The sequence below is a fragment of the Astatotilapia calliptera genome, chromosome 12 (assembly GCF_964374335.1).
Source record: "Astatotilapia calliptera chromosome 12, fAstCal68.1, whole genome shotgun sequence".
Taxonomy (NCBI): domain Eukaryota; kingdom Metazoa; phylum Chordata; class Actinopteri; order Cichliformes; family Cichlidae; genus Astatotilapia; species Astatotilapia calliptera.
Genome location: NC_137433.1, coordinates 23922106 through 23946108, shown reverse-complemented (window position 1 = coordinate 23946108; position 24003 = coordinate 23922106). Strand labels below are relative to the sequence as shown.

Genomic DNA, 24003 nt, shown 5'->3' with positions numbered 1-24003 from the left:
GGAGATTAACACCCCCCCCCCCCCCCCCCTAGTCTGGCGGCAACAGACAAACACATGCAGGTTGTCAAGCAGAGCGCATCCATCTGATGACAGAGTACGTGTCCCGTGGGTCAGGTAGCTGTAAGCCCCCAAAAGGCAGGAATGGAAAGCAGAGGAACGCTCTCAGTTTAAGAACATCTTTTAATGTTGTTCAGTGCATGGGTCTGTACAGTTTCAGTAAGTGGAATAACACATTTGACCCAGTTTGTATATCTTGCAGAGGTGAGCATGCAGATGTGGATTTCTGGCTTACATTTTAATACTGTAGGCAATAACATGAGAATAACAATGAGTTAACTTTGACCTACTTTGCTACATCTCAGATTCAAATTGATTTTCATACAAGCCATACTAAAAGACTCTAAATGCCACCTAGTGTTTCTAGTGGGGTAGTGCAAGTTTAGATATTAGAAAGAAAAGCTTTGAGGAGTGTTATTTCTACAATTTTGTGGATTAAATACTTAATCATACTTATTCTTAATACATTATTACCCAAAAAGAACAATTTGTAGCCACAGAAAATCCTGCTAAACTAATGCTGCTGTTTGACCCTACTGCAGAACAACTGCAGAACATTATATTTGAACACAGAGGCGTGGAGGAAACGCATCTTATACAAAGCCTCATAAATTCAGCAACAAATAGCACGTATTTACATAAATGAGAAACAACAGAATTGAATTCAAAGTAAATAACAGCATTTAATAGTTCTGTTTACAACAGAGCCACGAGTCGTCTAAAGGATGTTGCTCAGTCTGTTGTTTGCTCGTGAAATCCACAAGGAGATAAATGAGCCTGCTCCTTATGGTGCAAAAATACTGCAGCATAGAGCTCAAGCTTAAGGGAGAGCATCACATCAGGTATTTCATGGCTGATGTGATTTTCTCTTGGCTGTGCAAACCTCACTTTCTGTACGTGTCTAACCTCAAGATAAACACTGACCTCCAAGCAGGTTTGGACTTTGCATGAAGTCATCTTCTTTCTTTGAACGTCTTTTGAAACTGAGTCTACGTTCGAAGACAAACTTTGTAATTATTTACGGTCTTTAGAGCCTGTGGTGCAGAAGCCGCAGTAGCAGCTAGACAGAGTGGGAACATCACGGAACATATTGCACTCCTGGCTCAGTCTGTTGGCTGAGAATGAGAGTGCAAATTTTCTGCGTGCATCCAGGACATCTGACTGTCTCAGGGTGCTAAAAGCTTTCATTAGACTGTCCAGGTGGCAACATGAAGAGGCCTGAGCTTTAAAGTGTGGCAGCAGAGAGATTAAATAACTTCCCCTAGGGATCAATAAAGTATTCCGATTCTGATAATAATAACAATATAATGTGAATATTTCTGCAAACTTGCATTGTTTTATGTCTACAGTCTATAACAACCCTGGTTCCAAAAAAGTTGGGCTGTTGTGTAAAATGTAGATAATGTAATAATACGCAAATCTCATAAACGCACACTATTTCTGGAAAAATATGAGCTCATTTTGAATTTGATGGCAGCAACACATCTTAAAAGAGTTGGGACGGGGCAACGGAAGACCAGAAAAGTACATTTTAGTAAAGAAAAACAAAACATTGAATGCCCATTTTACACCTGATTTTGTTCATCTACAACAGGTCAGTAACGTGATGGAGTATAAAAAGAGCATCTTCGAGAGGCAGAGTTTGTCAGAAGTAAAAGTGGCCTGTGATTCACCAAAAAAGTGAGTTTACAATTTGTGGAATAATTCTGATACTTTCCCACAATGCAAAAATGTGAAGATTTTGAATATTTTGTCATAATATTATCCAAAAAAAAATTCTAAAAAATCTGGACTGCATTAAAAACAGACATGATTCTGTGTTGGAAATCCCTGCATGTGATCAGGAAAACTTCCAGTTTTCCTGATGCATGTCAGGAAAACTGATGCATGTCTGTGAACGCAGTTCACCATGCAGGTTAAATGCAACAAAGAAACCGCATGTAAACAGTGATCCAGATCCATGCCATTTTCTCAAAGCTCGTTTAAAATGGACAACGTGGAAATTTTTTCTGTGGTGACAAAAACTTTATTTTGAAATTCTGGAAAATACGGACGCTGAAAACTGTCTAAAACTATCTGGCTTGTTATCGCCGTTCAGTTCAATAATGACTGATGATACTTGAGTGCATCGGTGTGTAGGAATTGGAAGTTTGCAAATCTAAAAATTCACCATCAACACTGAAAGGTATGTAGAGGTTCTAGAGACACGTATGCTCCATCCAGATGACAGCTTTTCTATTTCAGCAACACAGTGCTAATGCAGACTGTATCTATTACAACAGCACGACTCAGTAGAAGAGTCTGGGTACTGAACTGGCCTGCCTTTCAGATGTTTCACCAACTGGAAAGATTTGGAGGATTGTGAAAAATACAACAAAGAAACACAACATTTCTCTCCCAGAAGTCCAGCAGCTGGTTTCCTCGGTTCCCAGATTTTTACAGACTGATTAAAGAAGAGGGGGATGTTACGCAGTGGTAAACATGGCCCTGACCCAACTTTTTTGGGAAGGATGATACCATCAAATATGAAATGAACTTATTTTTTTTTTCATTTTTTAAAATTAATATATGGGTTTAATAGATTTGCAAATCATTGTATTCTGGTGTTATTTACATTTTACATTGTGTCTCAACTTTTGGGGAATTTTGAGTCTACACAGACCATGACTGGTGCATATAAGACAGTGAAAGGCATTGTGTTCTCTTGTTTCTAATATTAACCCACACACTCACACTTCAAGGACAATAAGGATGTAAAAATCCTCCTCCTGTTGTCTCACTTCTCAGTCAGTTTTACATGTACCTGTATACCTCAATATCATAGATGCATACAGCGCTCACCATCCTCAGACCTTTAATTTGTTTGACTGAAGTTTAAAGTGTAAGTGTAGGACAACAAACAGAGTTTAACATTATGTGTGTGATATAAGTTAGTTTTTGAAAGTGCATCAAGTAAGTATGGCTTTTTATTCTCTTATGTTTTTATCTTTTGCAGTGTATATGTGCACGGATGAATACGTGTCAGAGACTAAGCAGGTGTTGTATAGCAGTGGTGAGATCTCCTCCTGTGCTGATGAGGGCCTGAAGGTTCGCCTTCCTGTCTCTGAAGCCCATTGAGCTCAGCTGCTCCAGCTCCTCCTTGAACTCTCTCTCTCTGTGATGGACCTGACACAACATGACACGAGTTATTTAAAGTCTTACTTATTAAAATAATGTGTGAAAGAATTCAAAATGAGATCATAATTAGCGATTTAATTGTGAATCCTTTTAAACAAATTGGAAAAGATTAATAAACCTTCCCAGATTTAGTGATTTTGTTAACCCAGACACCCAGTTTTGTTTCTGGGTATTTGGGTATGAGTCTCCCTTCAGGTGCAAAAACATCTGGATATGAATCAGAAGAAAGTCCAGGCGATGTGGGAAACAAAGGTAAATGTTTTGGGGAGGAAAAGGAGAGGAGGCGGCATGAAAAAATTTTTTATGAATAATTGAACTCAAAGAGATGGCCAAGTCGCTGCTGCGGGGGATAAAAAAGGAGCACTGCAATAAAATCGAAAGCAAAAAAGAGAAATAAGTCAATAAGTTTGTCAGAACCACACTCCCTCACACACTGGAGTAAGCAGCAAAAAGCTCTGTGGCAATAACCACCAGAGCTGAATGCTGGCAGCACTCAGCCGAGTTTAGTGGTTCTGCAGGAAAAAAGCGTCAGTATCTAAGAAAGGGAAAGACTAATGCCACCTTCCTTCCCACCAGAAAACAGCGACTCTACCGGGGCTGTAACCCACTAAGTAAATGTTGGATCCACAAGTAGAAGCACTGACTCTGAAACTTTAACGATTAACTAGAATTTGAGTCACTGAGGCCCAGCTGGACCTGCTTCAGTAGGTTAAAATGTATAATAGTTTAAACCACTGAACAAATTAGACATCATTTGGCTCCATGAGATGTAGTGTGGTACTCTAATTTATCCACATTCATACCAGCAGCTGTTAATGCAAGCTGATATCAAGCAGTCAGTCACTCTTTATACTGCGTAGTTTTTTAAAAGTACTGAATCACTAAATATCAAAGGCGTGTATCATTTGCCTGCCTAAGGGAAATTCTCATTTACTGTCAAAATGCTATTTACTACTGATATTTTAAATTGAGACTCAACGTTGGAGACAGACAAAAAGTTTATAAGGTAGTACCTCGTTATTAGTGTTAGCCAGGGCCTGTAGCATCTGCTGTACAAACTGCTGCTGCTGCTGCTCTGTCGCTGAAGCAGCCTGTTGGCCGCTTCCTGATTGGCTGTTCGGAATGGAGTCAGATGGATGCTCAGAAGTGGCACCGATACCTGTTCCAGTGTTTCCGAGAGCATTCCTGCATGACGGGCAAGACTGGCGATAAGGTTTCTCTGTCTTTGAAACACAGTTCTTCCACCACAATAGATCTCCTTAGGTTGTTTTTACTCACGCAGGTATGAGAGCTGGAGCCTCTGCAGCCAGAGTATGCAAGCCCTGTTGGATCTGCAACAGAGCCTCCATGGCTCTGGGGTTCAACATGGCCGAGAGCAGCTCTGGAGCCTGCATCTGCACATTATTGATAATGGCAAAGTTATTAATCATATCCACTGAGCAACGGAGTCAGAGTAGAATCGTTTTCCTGCATTGCTAAAGATGATCATATCTACATGGATTTTATGAAAAACCATGGCATCTGTCCAGGAACAAGAAAATTATTAGTGTTCCTAATGTATTGCAGACATCTAATCCAGCTGAAAGACAGCAGGTTAACAGTTAGAGGAATAAGCAGACCTGCTGCAGAAAGACAGGGATCTCCTTTCTCATTTGCTGCTGCAGCTGAGGATTTCCAGCCAACAAAGGGTGGCTCAGAAGCATCTGCAACAATGCAAAAATGAAAGCAGGATGAACTATATAAGATATCTCTGCTGTTTAGGAAGAAGGAAATGTTGTCCTGCAGTTGCCTAGTGAAAATACTGCACATTTAAGAATTAAAGTGTCCATGCATCACCTGTGCAGCCAGGTCAGGGTTCTGGCTAAGGCAGTTTAAAAGACTGCTGACGTATGGCCCAGACAGCAGGCTCTCCAATAGACCTGGACTGGCAGTGATCTCTTCTAGCAGTGACTGCATGCCTGAAGCAGGAAGCCATTAATAGAATATTTTAAAAAGCAGTTCAATGATATCTTTAAAATATTTAACACATTTAAAAACATATAACCTAAGAATGCCTCAAGCATAAAGCTCATGCCTGCTGTGATGCTGCTTTGAGAGTTTGACCTAGCTCTGGATGTGGCAGTCAGTTCACTGAGAGGATCTGTCGAGTGACCAGAGAACGTCTGATTGGATTCACCCTCCAGTATGTGGTGATTTCCGGGTGATGTAGTCACCGATGCAGATGCTCCTACCTTCTGGTAAAAGGCAAAGCAGATATTAAAAAGAAAACAGGTTAAGCATACAAGATAAGTTTAACCTGACCTATAATAATCATCATTTTCAAAGTCACACCTGTAATTTTGCTTCTGGGTCAGAATTGTCAGTAATGACTTCAGGATTTTCCTGCTCTGACTGCAAATTTTCTAAAGCTTTGTCCTCATTGTTCATCATTTCTTCTATCATGTCAGGGTTCTTGATGAGCTCCAGCAACTGGAAAGAGAGATAAGTGCAAAAACATACTCAAAATATCGGAGGGAGAAATCAGGCAAGGAGGAAGCAACTGTTCTCATACTGCAGTGAAATTAGAAAGGTTAAAATGACAACATTTTTGCAAGTGTCTACTCTAATGTTAGTACAGATGTTACAGTGCTCTGACATCCACTATACCCACCTGTGTTATGACATCTTTGTCGTTAAGCATATCTTCCACTTCTGGGTTTGTTTGCAGGAGCTGCTGAATTTGGGGATTAGACAGAATGAGCTTTCTGATAAGTTGAGGGCTAGAGGTGGAGAGGGTGCTCTGCACAAAGGGGCTGCCCAGGAGACGGTGCATCATTTCTGGGTCAGCCAGCAATCTGTTCTCCATCTGGCGCTGGAGCTCCGGGAAGAAGCTAGTCCCGCTGTCTTCAAGGACAAGGCTGTCCAGACCTTCTACTACAGAAACAAGGTGGAATCAACAGAATGACAGATTATAAGTTCACTGAGGAGCTGAGTACAGAGCAGCAGCTGAAGCTCAAACAAAGAAGTCTGGAGAAATGAGAACCACAAACTAGATTTATGAAAATAGTTAAAGGCGAGAAGAGTTCCCGTGTTCTGCACATCTTACCCAGGCAGAGAGGAGAAGTAGGGGAAGGTGTGATGTTATCCGGTTCAGGGTGGAGGTCTGGGTCAGTGGGAGGTGGAGCAGATGAATGCTGAGGCCTAAGACAGATACCCAGTTGTTTTTTCTTTTTTTACATAAGTTTGGTATAAATAGACTGTATATCAAAGGAACCTGAAGGCAGAAGTTACTTATTACTTAAAATTACTTCTACAATTTTAATTTTAAAGAGCAGAGTGTGCAGATCTCTGACTGAGAATCTTTGCAGACATAATATTTTGTTTAATACTTCATGTGATAGTGGGGTGATCAGATTCTATCAAATTAAATGTGGAGCAAAATGTACGTTGATGTGGGACAAAGTGGGAGACACTACCAGTGCTTTATATATACGACCTAAAATGTGACTTATATGTAATGTTCTCCCTGTACTCTAAAATCTCACCTTCCACAAGCTTCCAAGTAATAAGTAGTTTTCTTGGCTTTTTCATAGATTTATTTGATTTGCTTTGGGAAGACACTCATTAAATTCTGATAAATTTAATATTTTATTTGCTCTATTTTAATATTTTATTTTACTGGGTTTTAATGTAGTTTTTCATGAGGCTATATATTTTTATATATTTATATTATATATTATTTCTATATTCCCTGCTCTCTGCACAGACATTTTATAAAAGCCAAATAGAAAAGTGAAAGTTCTGTATTGTTGCACTTTGAAAACTAGAGCCAATAAAAATGTGGAATATTCTCTGAATATGCACAATAAACAGCAAAGAATAAAAATGCTGTGTAGTCCCAATGTGGTACATGTGGTATCCAATGTAAGGCAGTGTTTTTAATATTTACTATGATTTAAAAGCAAATAATAAATATAGCTACAGCTAATGAATGTGCAGTTGCCTTTTATTAGTGCCAGATTTGTCTGCAATATTTTCTTAAGAGGTCACTAAAGTTCTTTGCAGCTGACTCTGTTGCATAAGTAAGGCGCAAAACACAGGAGGAACAATATTTAACACAAGCGCACACAATGATTTACTGACATATGTGACATGTAATTTAAAAAAGAAAGTAAAATCTGTCTTATTTTTTTTTCTTGATATTGAAATGAACTGACTACACTGTGTTTAGAAAACAGCACAATTTTTTGTAAATTCCCAATAAACTCACCACGCCTATGAGCACTATTTGGGTGATTGGACTCACATACAATTTTGCCCCTTTTAGTAAATCTGGACCTATATCTTTATTTTCTTTATCTTTATTAATACCAAATGTTGGTTTATTACTAGCGACGGCATGAACCCATGCCATAAACAGAGCAGGTTGTTCATACCTTTGGATCATGCTGAGGCGTACCGACCCATTTAGTCCTTTAAAGTGACTCAAGGGTTCAGAGTCTTTGAGGACTCGACTGGAGTGGATCAGAACCAGCTCCTCTGCTGAGGCTCCCAGGTGCTCTGACAGACCCCATTTAAACTGCACACACAGAAACACACAACCCCCATTGTTATTTAATGGTGTATTTAATGGTGATAACCCCCATTGTACCAGCTCAAAGATCAGCAGCAAAGACACCAGGGGCATATCCAGACAGGGGCCTCGGGTGGCACCAGCCAATATAACTTCCATCCTGGGGTCTCTCCACCAAAACCGTTAGATGAGGGCAGTGAAAGAAACAGTAATTCAATGTAGCAGAGTATGACTATTCAAGACTTTACTTAAGTACAGTTCCAGTGTACTTCTACTTTAAGTGATTCATGTTATGGTGTTTTCTATTTAAATTTACTATCTTTTGGAAGCAAATACTGTACTCTGCACTTCACACCATTTATTTTAGGAATTCAGTGAATTATTATTTTGAAGATTTTAAAATAGGAATCTACATAGTTATGGAATGCCAGGACTGCCAGAATTAATTAATTAAATACACCATTAAATAATTAATTCAATGTGTCAATAATTAATTAATTAAATATGTCATAAATATGTATTTAATTTATTATTGACACATTTAATAAATTATTTAATGGCGTATTTAATTAACTCATTTTGGCAGCCCTGGCATTCCATAGATGGTACATTATGCGGTTTCACTATAAATAAAGCGTACATGTAATATAATCATCTCCGGCGGAAAGATTTAAGTGATATACACATTAACAAACCAGTAACTACAATCCAATATATGATTTTGAATTGTGTGACAACAGTAAACCCACTGAATACACCCATATACATATAATAACATACAATCAGTGGCCACTTCATTAGGTACAACTATTCAGCTGCTAGTTAAACACAAATATCTAATCAGCCAGTCAAACATTTAGAGTAGAAAACATGATTAAAATGACCTGCTGAAGTTCAAACATGCTGCTGATGTTGAGAGCATCAGAATAGGAAAGAAAGGTGATCTGGCGATGGTTGTTTGAGAAAGACATGGTGATCTGAGCACTTTACAAACTGCTGATTTCCTATGATTTTAGCACATAATTGTCTCTAGGGTTTACAGAGAATGATCTGAAAAAGAGAAAATATCCAAGGAGTGGTCATTATCTGGGTGACAATGTCTTTTTGATGTCAGACGTCAGAGGAGCATGGCCAGACTTCTTCAAGCTGAAAGGAACGCAACAACTCAAATAACCCCTCTTTACAACCATGCATGCAGAAGAGCGTCTCTGAACACACAACACGTCACACTTTGAACAAGATGGGCTACAGCAGCAGGAGACCACAGCAGGTTTCAGTCCTGTCAGTTAAGAATAGGAAACTAAAAGTATGATTCAGCAAAACTGGACAGTATGAGATTGGGAAAACATTGCCTGGTCTGAAGAGTCTCAGTTTCTGCTGTGAAATTCAAATGGTACACAGTCAGAATTTGGGGTAAAGAACAGGAAATTATTGATTCATCCTGTCTTGTATCAGAGGTTTCGCCAGTGGTGGTGTAGTAATGGTTTGGAGGATATTTCACTGGCACACTTTGGGTACCTTAGTACAACTAAGCTTCACGTAAACACCACAGCCTACCGGAGTACAGTTGTGACCCAAGGCGACCCTTTATCCATCTTCTGATGGCTGTTTACAGCACAATAAGGAGCCATGCCACAAAACTCAAATCCTCTTACACTGGTGTCCTGAACATGACAATGAGTTCACTGTACTCAAATGACTTCCACAGTCACCAGACCTCAATCTAGTGGAGCACCTTTGGGATGTCAAACATGGATGTAAATGATAAATGGACTGGTTCCTGTGTACAACATGCCTCATTCGTCCATTCATACAGCAGCACTGTACTTCATTGGTTTCTATCAAACATACGCACGCACATTTACACTCTGATAGATGCATCAGAAACCAACTTGGGGTTAGTATCTCCAGGATATTTAGCACGCAGATATAAAGGGACTGAACCGACCTTCTGATTAGTAGATGGCGTGCTCTAGCTCCTGAGCTACAGCCACCCCCTGTGATGTACACCAACAACTGTGTGATGCTCTCATGTCATGTGAAGATGCTGATAACTGCTTCCAGCACCTTGTTGAATCTATACCACAAACTTAAAGGGCGTCCAGATGTAACTAATGAAGTGGCCTTTGAATTATATTTTGTTACTGGATTCAGGGCCACTCTTTAGCTAGTACTCAACTTCGTGCTAAATACTTAAAAAAAATACTCCTTTTTTGCCTCTTTTCACACAGTTATTCCATTCAAAACAATCTTCAAACGTGCAGAGTCACTTTTCACATAATAAATCTGTATTAGCACTCTGGGCTGCACATGAGTCCAATTCCAATTTATATACCACATTAGTACCTTTAGTGATCCGCCCCCTTAGTTCTTTAGCCACGTAAATTAACAAAAACATTAATTTCAGTCTGTTATGGCATGAAAATAAAAGTCTCAGTGACGTTGTCAGCCTGTTATTACAAGGCTCTGAGGCCAGCTGGCTGATTGTGCTTCCCTGACCTGTCTGACGGTGCAGTCTCCTCTAACGATGAAGTCTCTGCTCTCCGTGACACTTGTGACGGTAACGTGGATCCTTTCAGCCCTGCGGCGGTGTCTCGGTGTTGTAGTTTCGTCTTTCACTGCTGCCGACATCACTTGTCCGGCCCGCGGGCCTTTAAACACGGTGCAGAGCAGGAGCACACCGTCCCGACGCGGGCTGCGTGTCTGTCCCGATGACTCGGCAATAAGTTGTGCGGATGTGTGCCAGCTGAGGCCACACCGGTCACTGAGGTGGACACGCAAAGCCCACACCTAGCTGCTACTATGCACAGATCTGATGCCCCTGCTGCCTGTTATAACAGTTTTTGAGTGTACTTCGACTAACAAAAATAAAATACTTAATAATAAGCCAGTTATGTAACCAGACTTAACTTAAAGATATAGTGCACCATAAAAATCAGACAGCAGTTCAAATCCTAGATGCTCTCAGTTCACTTTTAAACTCTCATTCCAGCAACAATAATGAATCATTATAATTTTAACAGCCTCCAAAGGTGACGCACAGGTGATAAGTGGTAATTGATGACAATAGTCTAAAAATTTTTTAAATCCTTCTTCCTTTTGAGATTTGACCCAAGCAGATTTAAAGTATCTTATTTTCATCTGGCTCATGTTAACATCTAATGACTCAAATACTATTTTTTTTTGGCTTGTTTGAGGCACTTTTACACTTTTTTTTAAAATTCCTCTTAGGCTCTTCGATGCTTTCACACACAAAAAGTAAAACCACATTTTCACTGAAAAAGTAATTTATTTACTTAACAGTGGGAAAATAAAGAAACAAAACAACTTTGCATTACACACCTGTCATTTTGGCAACAAAACCTTTAAAGATCAGGCACAGAGCCTTCAACAGTACAGGAGATCCAGAGGCACTCTGAGGCCTGAAGAGGGCAGCACGATGTGCCAAGCAGCTACTTTAACACAAGCTTAGAACGTTTGTCGCTATTTCAGAAAGCCTCTTGTAAATCTTATTTAATTGTGTAACATATCGTGCCAAATCTAGCTTTTTCTGTTAGTGTGTGTGTTTGTGTGTGTGTGTGTGTGTGTGTGTGTGTGTGTGTGTGTGTGTGTGTGTGTGTGTGTGTGTGTGTGTGTGTGTGTGTGTGTGTGTGTGTGTTTAGGGAGGGCATGCAAAACAGACTGACCAGGAGTCTAAGATTTAACAACAACAACAACAAAAAAAAAAACCCTGATTTTGATCAATAGTGGGAATATTCTTCAGGGGTTTCTTCATTTGTTTATTTCATTTTGTTTTCAGGCATTTTCCTTCTGAAACCTTCATAGATCTGCCTCTGAGCCCTTCTTCCCTTTCTTGTTTCCCTGTGAAACAGAAAATTGCAGAAAGGACACAATTATTTATGGATATCAGATCTGTTTGTGTGCTTTTATTAATTAAAGTCAAAAGATGGATGTAGAAACAGAACATAAATGAGGCAAACACAGTCTTTATCAACTGGGGAAAAAAGAAAAAAAAAGAAACCATATTGACTTAAAAATAAAGAAAAAGTGTTCAAATGCTCTGACCTGAATCTAAGCTCACTGCTCCCCTGACTGGGCCGAGTAAACTCTTTATGTTTCTGTCCTTTGGCTTACTTACGCTGACACTTTCTGACTTTACCTGCCTTACAGGCTGAAGTTTTTCTGTTAGGTTTCCACAGTTTCTACAGAAATCCACGAAAGCAATGAGGTGCATGCATGATCATAAACTAGTATGCAGTCAGTTCAGCGTAAATGAAGATGGAGACAACACTTTAACACCAGTTCTTCTCTCCTACAATGAAGATACCACACAGAAGAGTATTTGTACTCTCACCTGGTGCTTTGGTTGTTCTGACTGCAGTCCTTTTACTTTAGATCTCTCTTGTTCGAGGGCAGCGTGCAATAATGTTACCTAATTTAAATGAAAAACACAGATTTACAAATTTAGAATCCCCCCCAACACTCTCTCACACACACACACACACACACACACACACACACACACACACACACACACACGGTTACACAGTTACAGACCTGTGAAGACAGCTCTTCTTTAATATGCAGTAGCTCCTCTACCTGTAGAAGAATTTCTGCTTTGTCTTTCACTGAAAAAGAGAGAGAACAGAAACATCACACACGATATCTTCATCAGGAAAGGAAAGGATAGTCAAAACAACCACTTTTTGGACAATGATTCTCCCCCACAGTGGGTTTTAAATCAAGACAATTGAGATGTGACTCAATCGCAGGCAAACACATTACATTCGTTGTTTAGCAATTGCAGACAACAACATACATATTCCTCTATATTCAGTCAATCCTACCTTTGTTTGCAGGTCACTCTTACTTACAATGACTTCTCTTTGGATCTCTTATTAGGAGTTGGAGGGAAAAGTTAAGAAATGCAAGTTCACTTAGAACAGCAGCTTTCATCTACTTCATTTGTCATGAAATAAGACGGCCTTAGCCGTCTATGAAAATGCTAGTCAGTCAATTCTGCCATTACTTTTGAACCACTGAAAATGGAGGACTGTGCATAAATATATCGATAATTCAGAATCATTTAATGCAGAAGTCTGCACCTCACCCACATCTCGATTGTTTGATTTAAAATCCAGAAGTGTTGTCTTGTTGTACAGAAGAAAAAATTACAACAACAACAAAAAAGTGTCATTGTTCAAATACTTTTGGACCAAACTGTATCTACTGTGTTATCAAACTCACTCTCTCCCTGCTGCAGCATCTTCAGCAGCTGAGCATTTCTTGCTTTCACCTCTTTGTATTTTACCTGCAGAGACAAAAAGAAAGATTCTTTTTGTAGCACTGGACACAACAGTGTTGGCTGCAGGTGTGGTCACCTTTCCTTTTTTCTGTCACAGTGTTACAGTGGGGAACGCTCATATTAATCATGCATATAGTTTCAACGACGAGTGAAATAAGCCAAAAGCTTCAGACTGATCAACATGCTCACGTTCTGACATTTTCAACTCTTGTCTCTATATGGTGTTACTGAGAGTGGATGCACTAACGTGGTTATCTCAGACTCACAGCTTTGGCTCTGTGCTGTTTAAAGGGCAGCAAATCAGCGGAAAGTGGCTCGCAGGGAGAGGAACTAAAACTGCTTGTTTCACACAGTCAAAGAGGGCTGAACAAAGGCAAGAATGAGAAAAATTGTATTTTTGAATTATCCATGAATCATCCAAAGCTACTCTAGTAGAGTCCAGTGATAAAAATATGCAGTTGAAAATTAAATATGTAGACTTTTTTTTTTTTTTTTTTACAGAAGAAGTCCACACTAACTAACAGTGCCATAGCAGCCCACAGCCTACGTGAGTTGAGTAAGAACATCTTAATGATGATGACAAACCAACACTAAACCCAACCTGTTTGGCTTTAAACATGGCAGAGATTTTTCTGATTAACTTCACCGTTTCTACAGCTGTGAAAATCAAATTTCCTTTTTGTGACTCATCATACAGGAAGAGACAAAGAAAATCACTGTCCTTCTGAAACTGAAAGATGATTAGATCAGATAACTGTTTATGGGTGCTGACCTCCCACTGTGAAATGTTTTTTTTCAGCTTATCAATTTCCTGATCTTTCTTCTCCAGCTCATACTTCAGCTGCTCCGCTCTGGGGTCCTAACAGGAAGAAAAACATGAAATAAAATCAGCAAGTAAAGAAAAAGAAACTTCACTTTGGTAATGGTGCATGTATGCAGTTTCACAAACAGCTTTTCAGATGTACCTTGAGGCAGTTAATCACTAACCAAAACTCAAAGGAAAAGCTAACTTTGTTCACTTTCATACCCGAGTTAATGAGAGAGCTACGCGAGTATTTTGTGGTACTTGTGTCCACTCACTGGTTCGTGTTCTGTTGACGTGCTGACTTCTTGTCCCTGGCTGTTCGTATACTGCTCGCGTCTTTTCTCCCGTTGGATTATCCGACTGACATCATCTTCCAACTTATTAAAAAAACGTTCGTCCTGCCCGACTCCCAGTGCTAAATTAGCCGTTCTGGAGTCCTGGAAGGTAATTTGGTTGATGTTTTACACATTTTTTTAAGTTACAAACAAAATATTAAAAAATTAATTTTATCTTTAATTCGTCCCTCACTTGTTCATTCACATTTCTGTGCAATCTATAAAATATAAAGTAAACAGAGTGGAACCGGCTCACCTCTTTCTCTTGTTTTCTACTTAAATTTTCTGCAAAGAGAAAACACAATGCAATAACTAGTTACAAGAAAATAACAATATATGCAATGTAGTAAATCATATATATGAGGTCCATATATAAGACTTTAAAGTAATCTGTAAGCTGGTCTCACCTGCACTGCTTTCAGCCTGGAAGTCTTGCAGAGAAACTGTCTTTTTGTCTTTTGCCTGCTGATTCTTCTTTTTGTCCTTCTTGCCTCCACCTTCTTTTCCTGACCGTGACTTTGGCGAGGACGTGTTTGTGTTGCTCTGATGAATGAAAGCAGATGCTTTGACTTCAGTTAGCTCAAGTTCTTGCTTTGCATACCAGAAATAAATTCTGTTTTGTTTTTAACCCACAGAAACTCAGGCAGAGTCATTTAAAACAAGATCCTTTAATCACCAACATGAAGAAGGAATAAGGTAATACGCTGACTTATAATTTAAGTGAACATGTCACAGGTGTGTCCGAGCGATGTGCGACTTACGTAAAAGTGAACATACAGCTCTGACATCTGTGCCCCCAAATGTGGCTTTCAAAATGAGAATATTAGTGTTTTTCTGCAGCGTACCTGCTTCTGTTGTTCATACTCCAGTTTACTTAAAATCAAGGCTTTTTCCAAGTCTGCCTCATATAGTTCTGTGGTTATCTAAAAGAAAAGGAAGAACATTGAATTTTAGGGACTTTTCGTGCTGTGTGTAAGGTCAGGTGTGGCCTGTGCTGCTCTATGAGGGACAGTCATACAAGTTCTTTTTCTAACTTCGCTCGGTGTTTCACTATGGGAATCGCCTCGGCGTGACCAACTACGGAAGCTCCAATGACACCACGTCTGTCTATGACAGACCTGTCGAGCCGTGCTCAGGGCTCCGCCCCCTCGTACTAACACGGCCGACCAGCTCCTCCTAACTCATTCTTGCTTTCTTCCCGTGAGAAACTACTTTGAGCTCCCTCAGCGCATCCAGGCTAACTTGATTAGCTGCTTAACAGTTCTCAGGCGTCCCGTGTAGGAGTACGTCGCCGAACGCAGTTTTTCCGGTTCCAGTTTGGATCGTGCTGAGTAAGTCCTTCGAAAGAAGTGTACTTAGAGTTGCACTGTGGAACAGCAACCGCGTCAGGCGAGCTGTCCCAGCGGTTCCTGGTTTTAGTTAGCGAGGTAGCCGACGTTGTGTGACTCGGGCTAACGCGTTACGGCGAGCTGTTCGTTCAGTGTCCGGCTAGCATTAACTTGTTAGCAGGCCACGAACCACATTAGCGTCTCACTAGCATTAGCTTGTTGGTCGACGTAGGGTTCGGTTAGCATTAAGTTGCTAACGATATTGGCTAGCGGAGTGCAGCCAACGTGTCACGACGAGCTGACTCCCGCCGCGACTAGATCGGATTTAACACCCGCTGCTAGTCCTAGCTACTTACGGGCTAACGTGTCGAGACGAGCCTGGTGTAGCCTAGTCTCACCCCTTTCCGCTAACCATGTCTACGGCTCCTACTCCCGCCAAAAAGTCGGAGCCGAAGGCTAAAGAGGCTGCATCCCGCCCGTGCCCCGCATCATGCGGTGCCACCATCTCGGGCAGGGACCCTCATCCAATGTGCATCGTCTGTATGGGTGCCAAGCATGCTCAGGCTTCACTGGCGGACCCTCAGGGATGCCCACACTGTGCTTTGATGCCAGAGAAAGTCCTGGAAAGGAGGCTGAGAGTAGCAGTAACGAACAGTCAGGACCCCTGCCTGTCGGCTGCTACTGCTACGAGCGATATCCGTCATCCGCGAGCCTCCACAAGCTGGGCGGACATGATGGAAGAAGAGTCCCCGCTCATGCCCCCATCGTTCGAGGACCTCCTCGATCAAAACGTGGGCGAGCCGGGTGGCGAGGACGCGGAGGGCGATGCCGACTCCGACCTCCTCGACCTGGAGGACATGGATGAGGAACAGGAGGATGACTCTACCTTTCCTCCCCAGCAGTCCAGGCCACCGAGTGGGGCTGAAGTTGCACCCCTGGTGGACAGCAATTTGTACGAGGTCTGTAAACGGGCTGCTGCCAAGCTAGGCATCCCATGGCCAGCCGCCCAGGATGCCGAAGGGGCAGAACGTGACTTGTATGACGGCAAGAGGCTCCCACCAGCCTTGCCGCCATCAAAGCAGCTTCTGCCAGCAGTCCCAGCCTGCATGAAAGAAATGAGTCGCTATTGGTCAAGCCCTTTTAAAAGCAAGCTTCCGACCAAGGGCTGCTCTAAGCTTGAGATCCAGGGGATGGGTGAACTGGGGCTGACTGAACCCCCAGCAGTGGAGCCTTCAGTGGCGTATCACCTTCACCCTAACCGCAGGGCAATCTCAGCTTCTTCTAGCATTTCTTTGCCCAACAAGATAGATCGCCTCACGGCATCTATTTATCAAAGGACATACAAATATGCTGCACAGTCAGTGTGCTCGCTTAATGCAGTCACACTGCTATCAGCATATCAGGCAGAAATTCTGGAAGACATGGGCCGTCAGCTTGACTCGGGTTCCCCGAACCCAGCCCTCTGGGATGAAATCTGCGTGGTTAATGATCTCATTCTTCGCTCCTCCAGGGGAGCAGTCCAAGGGTGTGGTCGCGTTATGGGCCTTGCAGTCTCGGGTGAGAGAGCCTTGTGGCTAAACCTGTCAGGCCTGGGTGATGCTCAGAAGGCTGAGGTCATGGATGCAGCCTATGACCCAACCAAGGGTCTCTTTGGCCCAGCCCTGGAGAGAATGAGAGAAACAAGCACCCGCAGAAAGCAGGAGGGTGAAGCATTCAATCTCTGCTTACCCAGAAAACCTAACTCTCAGCCCCAGCAGGTGCCAAGAGCTGGCTTTGCAGCAACAGCAGCAGCTGCGAGAGGGAGACAGAGTGGGGTCAGAATGCAGAGAGGAGCAGGAGGCCAGCAGGGTGCCCACCAGGCCAAGGTAGAGAACCGAAGACCTTGGGGCAAGCATTCCTTTGCAGCAGTTGCTGCAAAGAACAAGCCGTCACACCCCGGAGAGGGAAAAAAGAAGCGGTCAGCCTAGCACACCTGCAGCATTCTGTGTCACCCCTCTTTTCTTCCCCAAAGAGAAGGAAGGTGTTAGAAGGGGTAACCAAATCACTCCAAAGTTCAGGGTCTCCGGAAGTTTCCAGTTCACCAGGAGCACCCTCTCAGTCTCCTCCTCCAGTTCAGGGAGGACAGACTTGTGGACAAATGGCGCAGTGTCACCAAACACTTCTAAACACTCTGTCTGTGTCACCAAGCACTGCCCAGAGTCACCAGACACTTCACTGTGGTTTGGGGGTAACAAAAGAAATAAAACGTGCATTTCTGCAGCCAGGCAGTTTGCCAAGGGCAGAATGTCCCCCCAGTTTCAAAATAAAAACAAAAGAAAATCACTGCAATTTGTCTTTGTTCCCAGCGGGGGGAGCTCACGCTCTTCCCGAGGGGGAGAGCCCCAACTCCTTCCGGGAGACAGGGGTGACGTCACGCTACCGCTTCTTCAGAGGCCCGCTCGCAGAGCGGCTGGAGCGATGGCGCGCATGCGCAGTTCATCCCTGGGTCTTGTCAACCATTTCCCATGGTTACAGACTACAGTTTGCAGCAAAACCACCGAGATTCGGCGGAGTGTTAGCTTCTGTGGCCAGTCGCGATTCAGCGAATGTGCTGGAGGAGGAAATATCCTCCCTGTTACACAAACAGGCGATCGGAGCGGTTCCGAGCGAAGAAGCTCAGCAGGGCTTTTACTCCCGCTATTTCCTCATCCCGAAAAAGGACGGAACGTCGCTCCGTCCTATTCTGGATCTGCGTGTGTTAAACAAGCATTTGAGAAAGTACACGTTCAGAATGCTCACACACAAGACGCTTTGTCGCTCAATTCACACAGGCGATTGGTTTGTTACAATCGACCTATCAGACGCATATTTTCACATCGCCATTTATCCTCCACACAGGAAATATCTCAGGTTCGCTTATCAGAGCGTAGCGTACGAGTTTCAAACTATCCCATTCGGGCTATCCTTAGCTCCGAGGGTGTTCAGCAAATGTGTGGAGGCAGCGCTGTCTCCGTTAAGGAACAGCGGCATCAGAATATTTTCTTACATAGACGATTATCTAATATGCTCACGATCGCGCGAGCAGGCGATCAAAGACTCCGAGGTGGTGGTGAATCACCTCACGGAGCTTGGGTTCACTATCAACCTGGAAAAGAGCCACTTGGAACCCGCACAGTTTACAGAGTATCTGGGGCTCAGAATAGACTCCATCTCTTATCGTATCGCACTTTCAGAGCGGAGGATCGCATCCTTCACTCACTGTCTTTCCCGTTTTCAGCTGGGGAAAGTCGTGCGGTTCCGACTCTGTCTCCGCCTCCTCGGCCTCATGGCCTCGGTGATATCGGTGGTACACTTGGGGCTGCTTATGATGAGAGATTTTCAGCGGTGGGTCGCTTCTCTGCAGCTGTGCCCTCGCCGACATCTCAGTCGTGGTGTAAAAATAACGCAGCCGTGTATTGCGGCTCTCCGGCCCTGGAGGAGCCCGACAGCTCTCGCGGCGGGGGTACCGCTCGGGGCAGTATCATCCAGGGTGACGCTGACCACAGATGCATCCCTGTCAGGTTGGGGTGCAACTATGATGGGCAGAGCAGTGAATGGCGTTTGGTCACAGAGACTCACTCTGAATCACATAAATGTGCTGGAGCTCCGCGCGGTGCTCCTAGCCTTACGGCATTTTCTGCCGTATCTCCGGGGTCAACATGTTTTAGTGAAAACAGACAACTCCACTGTAGTTGCTTATATCAACCGCCAGGGCGGCACCCGTTCCCGGCAGCTACACAGGTTAGCCAGGGAAATAATTATGTGGAGCAGCACTCGGCTCCTCTCCCTTCGGGCAACTCACGTGCCAGGAATTCTGAACAGGGGGGCGGACCTCCTGTCCAGAGGAAATCCACTGTTCGGAGAATGGAGGCTTCACCCACAGGTGGTGGAGCAGATTTGGCAGAGATACGGCCGGGCTGCCGTAGATCTCTTCGCCTCGCGAGAAAACACACAGTGCCCCCTGTTTTTCTCCCTGTCAGACGCACACGCGCCACTGGGCGTGGATGCGCTGGCCCATCCTTGGCCAAAAACTCTGCTGTATGCTTTCCCTCCCCTCAGCCTGATCTCCCCAACACTGATCAGAGTGAGGGATCAGGGGCTGTCTCTGATTTTAATAGCTCCACGGTGGCCATCCAAACACTGGATAGCAGAAATCATCCAGCTTCTGGTGGACGAGCCATGGCCACTCCCCATCCGCAGGGACCTTCTGTCTCAGGCGCGGGGGGAGATATACCATCCCCATCCAGACCAGGTTGCTCTCTGGGCCTGGCCCGTGAAAGGTGGAATTTGAAGGCAGCAGGCATGCCTCCGAAGGTTATTGAAACCATTCAGAATGCCAGAGCCTCCTCCACCCGTTCCATTTACAGCAGTAAATGGCGTGTTTTTGAAGAGTGGTGCCATGAAAAGCAGATTATCCCTTTTCAGTGTTCAGTGGTGGAGCTGTTGTGTTTTCTTCAAGACTTGCTGGACAAAAGGAAAGCTTTTTCCACTATAAAGGTCTATTTAGCAGCTATTTCAGCCTGCCACGTGGGGTTTGGTGATAAACCTGCTGGGCAGCACCCCCTTGTAGGTCGCTTCATGAGAGGAGCGCGTCGAACGCTCCCAGTTTCTAGACCACTGGTCCCTTTATGGGATCTGTCAGTCGTTTTAGACGCCCTCTCCCACCACCCCTTTGAGCCTATTGGGGCAGTGGGGTTGAAGTTTCTCTCTCTTAAAACCTCTCTGCTGTTGGCTCTAACCACAGCCAAGCGAGTTAGTGAATTACAGGCTCTGTCTATTCACCCCTCTTGTCTACAGTTGGCCCCGGGACTCACTAAAGCACTCCTGAGGCCTAACCCAGCCTTTGTCCCTAAAGTGTTGGAAACATCATACAGGTGCCCTACAGTAGAGCTCCTAGCTTTTCACCCCCCTCCATTCTCTTCCGAGAGGGAGCAGAGGCTGAACACTTTGTGCCCTGTCCGGGCATTGGGGACTTATGTTGACAGAACAGCTGGATTCAGGAAGTCGGATCAGCTGTTTGTTTCCTGGGCCTCCCCTCACAAGGGCAGGCCCGTATCACGCCAGAGACTAGCTCATTGGATTGTAGAGGCCTTAGCTCTGGCTTATAGCTGTAAGGGCTTGCAGGCCCCCCCGGGACTCCGAGCACACTCCACTAGGGGTGTGGCCACATCCTGGGCGTTGTTCAGAGGTGTATCAGTCCAGGATATTTGTGCGGCAGCAAGCTGGGCTACGCCGCACACGTTTGTCCGGTTTTATCGGCTGGATGTTGCACAGTCATCCCTGGCTCAGACGGTGCTGGATTCTGGTGCCTCAGGTTCGACCTGAGATCCTGGAGTAGCACTGGAGAGTAGCTTCGGGAGCTGGCGCAATCCGGGAGTGGGCCATATCTCCCATAGTGAAACACCGAGCGAAGTTAGAAAAAGAACGTTGGGTTACTTAACGTAATCCCTGGTTCTTTGATAACAGAGTGAGGTGTTTCACCAACACTTCCCTCCTTGCTTAGGCATGGAAAGAAATCTGCTTGGAATGAGTTAGGAGGAGCTGGTCGGCCGTGTTAGTACGAGGGGGCGGAGCCCTGAGCACGGCTCGACAGGTCTGTCATAGACAGACGTGGTGTCATTGGAGCTTCCGTAGTTGGTCACGCCGAGGCGATTCCCATAGTGAAACACCTCACTCTGTTATCAAAGAACCAGGGATTACGTTAAGTAACCCAACGTTTTACTATCTCACTCATCTGTAATGTGAGTAGCTGTCATTTCTAAACCTGCTCGTCTCTCTGCTTCCACTGCTGCCAACCCTCCGACGGTGTATCCTGGTCCACCGACGTAGGATTGAGAAGTTCACCGGCTATTCCTGACAGCGTCATACAGGGAGAAGGGGCAGAAGATTTCTGAGGAATCTTTTTGAAGGCCAGATTACGCAACTAATAGAGAGAAAGATAAAACAACCTGATGTCATCATTATTGACATAAACACAAATTCTATTGTTAGCTGTAGAAACCATCAACTTGTCTATGTGCGCGCAGCAACAACAAAAAACGGTCTGTTTTCTCAGGATGTATGCTGCCTGTGGTTTGTGTCTGTGGAGTGGAGGAGGATTTGTTAATGTGTTTAAGTGGGTGTTGGGCCTGAACACATTCCTTTTAATTGTGCTGCAACATTGTTATTCTCAGAGCTGAACATTTTCATTTTCCCCATTTTGTTTTTTAACGAACCGGTCAATAAAATATATATATATTTTTTAATATTTACAGAGTCCAAGGAGACAGTCTTCAAATCTTCACATTACAGATTCTGAGGCAAGATCATGTTTTAACTCCCTGCTTATGTAAGTCTAATTTCTGTCTAACTACAGTCAGATGCAAGAACAAAAAACCAGAAAACTTGCACTTTGAACTGATTAACTGTGCTGAAACCAATTTTTTATTATTTAGTATTTTTTCCTGGGATTGGACCAATTCCATATAAGAATTTAGCCTGCAAAATTCACTGGATGCTGTCTACTCCTATGTTATTTGATTTATTAAAGATGAAAGCTATCACACTGGCAGCTTTGAATAAAAATCTGGCCAGATATCAGTATCACCAAGAAGGCAGAAAGCATACCTGCATGCTCATTTATGAGGACTTGGTATGTAGGCTTCTGCAATGTAATAGCTTTAGATAAGTTCAGCGCTGATAACCAGAGACTAGTTTCACAACCATCACCAAATGATGTTAAAAATCATAGGGGTTTGTCTGAATCTTGAGGTTTTCTCTGTAATATTGCACTTTACAATATAAAATTTTAATGACCTCAACGAAATACAACTTACACACTTATCATCTGAACAGCATTTGTTTCACTTCATTAGTAGCAAGCACACCAAAAGCAAACCACAACCTGTTTACCTCTCCCTGCCCTCTGCAGTTTCGCTTCAGGAGAAGTGAAACGACTGAAGAGCCTGATCTTTCTTCATGTCACTGCAAAATAACACATATGTAAGAGGCAGAGAGCTGCAGGCTGTTCATCTCACTCATTCACCTCATTTGCCTCACTCTGCTGCTGCTCTTTCTTCTTCTTCTTCTTGTCTTTCTTCTTGTCATTGCCCTGAGCAGCTTTCCCTCCGGCTGCACCTGCTTTTCCTTGTCGGGGCTTCCCAGAGGAGTCCCGTCCAGTTTTGGTGGTAGCCTTCCCCGACTCGGAGGTGTCCGAATCCGAATCTGAATCTATCTGTAGCAGGGCAAAGCGGGATGCTGTGGTGGGGACTGTGATCATTGCAGACGATGCCATCGTGAGAAGGCAAACTGAAAGATGAAAGCAGATAAATGTACAACAGTTTATTCAGAATAACTTAGAGCAGATCATAAAATGACGAGTTAGCGCATATTCACAACCTGTTTGTTTGTTGTTGGGTTTTTTTTAGTACCACAGTATTTCAGCCAACACCTCCATACAAAGCTACACACGGAGTCAGCACTGTGATCTTATGACAACAGACAGTATTACAGATAAATGTAAACCATTTAAAGAGCTCCGTTACAAACAGTTAGTGGACACAGCTAGATTAGCATCGCATAGCAGCAGCGTAACAGCTAAGGCTTAGCCAGTGTTGTTAGCTCCTAAACAAGTGCAAAAGTGCCGCTCCATGTCAGTTAAAAGCACACGCGTGGACTCACGTTGATCTCCTTTTTTCAATGCGCTCACTGACTTGTGTTAAAGAAGGATTACTCACATGAAAACTGTCTGAGGATACTTTCACCTGTTCGCAAAGGGGCTGAGGGTTATCGTTGGTTTGCTACCAGCGATTGTCTCAAAAGAGTACAGAAGCCCGGCGGTGTCAAAAAGGAAAAAGGCTGGGATTCCCTTATCCTCTGCGATGCGGATGCAGAAAAAGAAGTGTTTACGATATGTGCAGATATATCGGTTATTGTGTGCAGCATGTGCGCAGTTTGTTGACCGAATCGCTTTTTAAGGCCAACTGCACAATACTAAGCGATTATCGCACAATAACTAGCTAGTTTAGCCTGTTGTCATGGTTACACCTTAGTTGTCGGATGTCCAATCACGACCTACCGTGTTCGTCATATTACAACAACTATCATATCACCATGACAACCGAACGGAAATACGCATTGGCGTAAAACAAATTGAAATATAAGACAAAGATAACCCAAGTAAATATAAAATGTAAATTTAAAGGTTGATTTCATTTATTAAGAAAAGAACTATCCAAACCTACCTGCAAAAGTAATTGCCCCTTAATTCTAATGCTTTTAATTTATAAATTTCATTGTCAAGTATGTTGGTTTTATTGCATGTTAAAAAATAGTGACCGCATTTGCAAGTTTTTTTTAATTACTAGTGTATAAAATGTACAAGAAGAGAAAGATCACAGCACCCTCACACCAAAATTAGGTTTGAATAAGCCCAGATAATCAAGACA

General features: G+C 43.3%; 2 protein-coding genes and 1 long non-coding RNA gene across 8 annotated transcripts; 1 reads left to right on the top strand and 2 right to left on the bottom strand.

Annotated features, from left to right (window-relative positions):
• Positions 1-162: 162 nt before the first annotated feature.
• On the bottom strand, positions 163-10873 carry LOC113034303 (ubiquilin-1). 2 transcript variants are annotated; one of them, XM_026188746.2, is made up of 11 exons: positions 10286-10873; positions 7650-7792; positions 6320-6414; positions 5885-6147; positions 5566-5703; positions 5309-5468; positions 5071-5192; positions 4854-4937; positions 4513-4628; positions 4248-4419; positions 163-3222 (listed from the first exon to the last, which is right to left on the bottom strand). In XM_026188746.2, the coding sequence occupies exons 1-11, from the start codon at positions 10415-10417 to the stop codon at positions 3079-3081; spliced, it is 1569 nt and encodes a 522-aa protein (XP_026044531.2). In that variant the 5' UTR covers positions 10418-10873; the 3' UTR covers positions 163-3078. The 2 variants fall into 2 exon arrangements, with proteins under 2 accessions (XP_026044531.2, XP_026044532.2); XM_026188747.2 differs by having other exon boundaries at positions 5309-5465.
• Positions 1552-3365, top strand: LOC145432404 (uncharacterized). Its single transcript, XR_013912689.1, has 2 exons — positions 1552-1737; positions 3053-3365. It is a non-coding gene; the product is annotated as an uncharacterized LOC145432404 (long non-coding RNA).
• A 182-nt stretch (positions 10874-11055) lies between the features above and the next one.
• On the bottom strand, positions 11056-23587 carry gkap1 (G kinase anchoring protein 1). 5 transcript variants are annotated; one of them, XR_003274090.2, is made up of 13 exons: positions 23293-23587; positions 22602-22864; positions 21342-21500; positions 15077-15154; positions 14639-14774; positions 14488-14516; positions 14172-14333; positions 13864-13950; positions 13034-13097; positions 12344-12414; positions 12141-12218; positions 11852-11988; positions 11056-11647 (listed from the first exon to the last, which is right to left on the bottom strand). XR_003274090.2 is itself a non-coding variant. In XM_026188028.2 (12 exons), exons 2-12 carry the CDS (start codon positions 22848-22850, stop codon positions 11606-11608), a joined length of 1155 nt encoding a protein of 384 aa, XP_026043813.1. In that variant the 5' UTR covers positions 22851-22864; positions 23293-23587; the 3' UTR covers positions 11056-11605. The 5 variants fall into 5 exon arrangements, 2 of the variants coding, with proteins under 2 accessions (XP_026043813.1, XP_080165376.1); XR_013912687.1 differs by lacking the exon at positions 21342-21500 and having other exon boundaries at positions 23293-23586; XM_026188028.2 differs by lacking the exon at positions 11852-11988.
• Between the last annotated feature and the right edge of the window lie 416 nt (positions 23588-24003).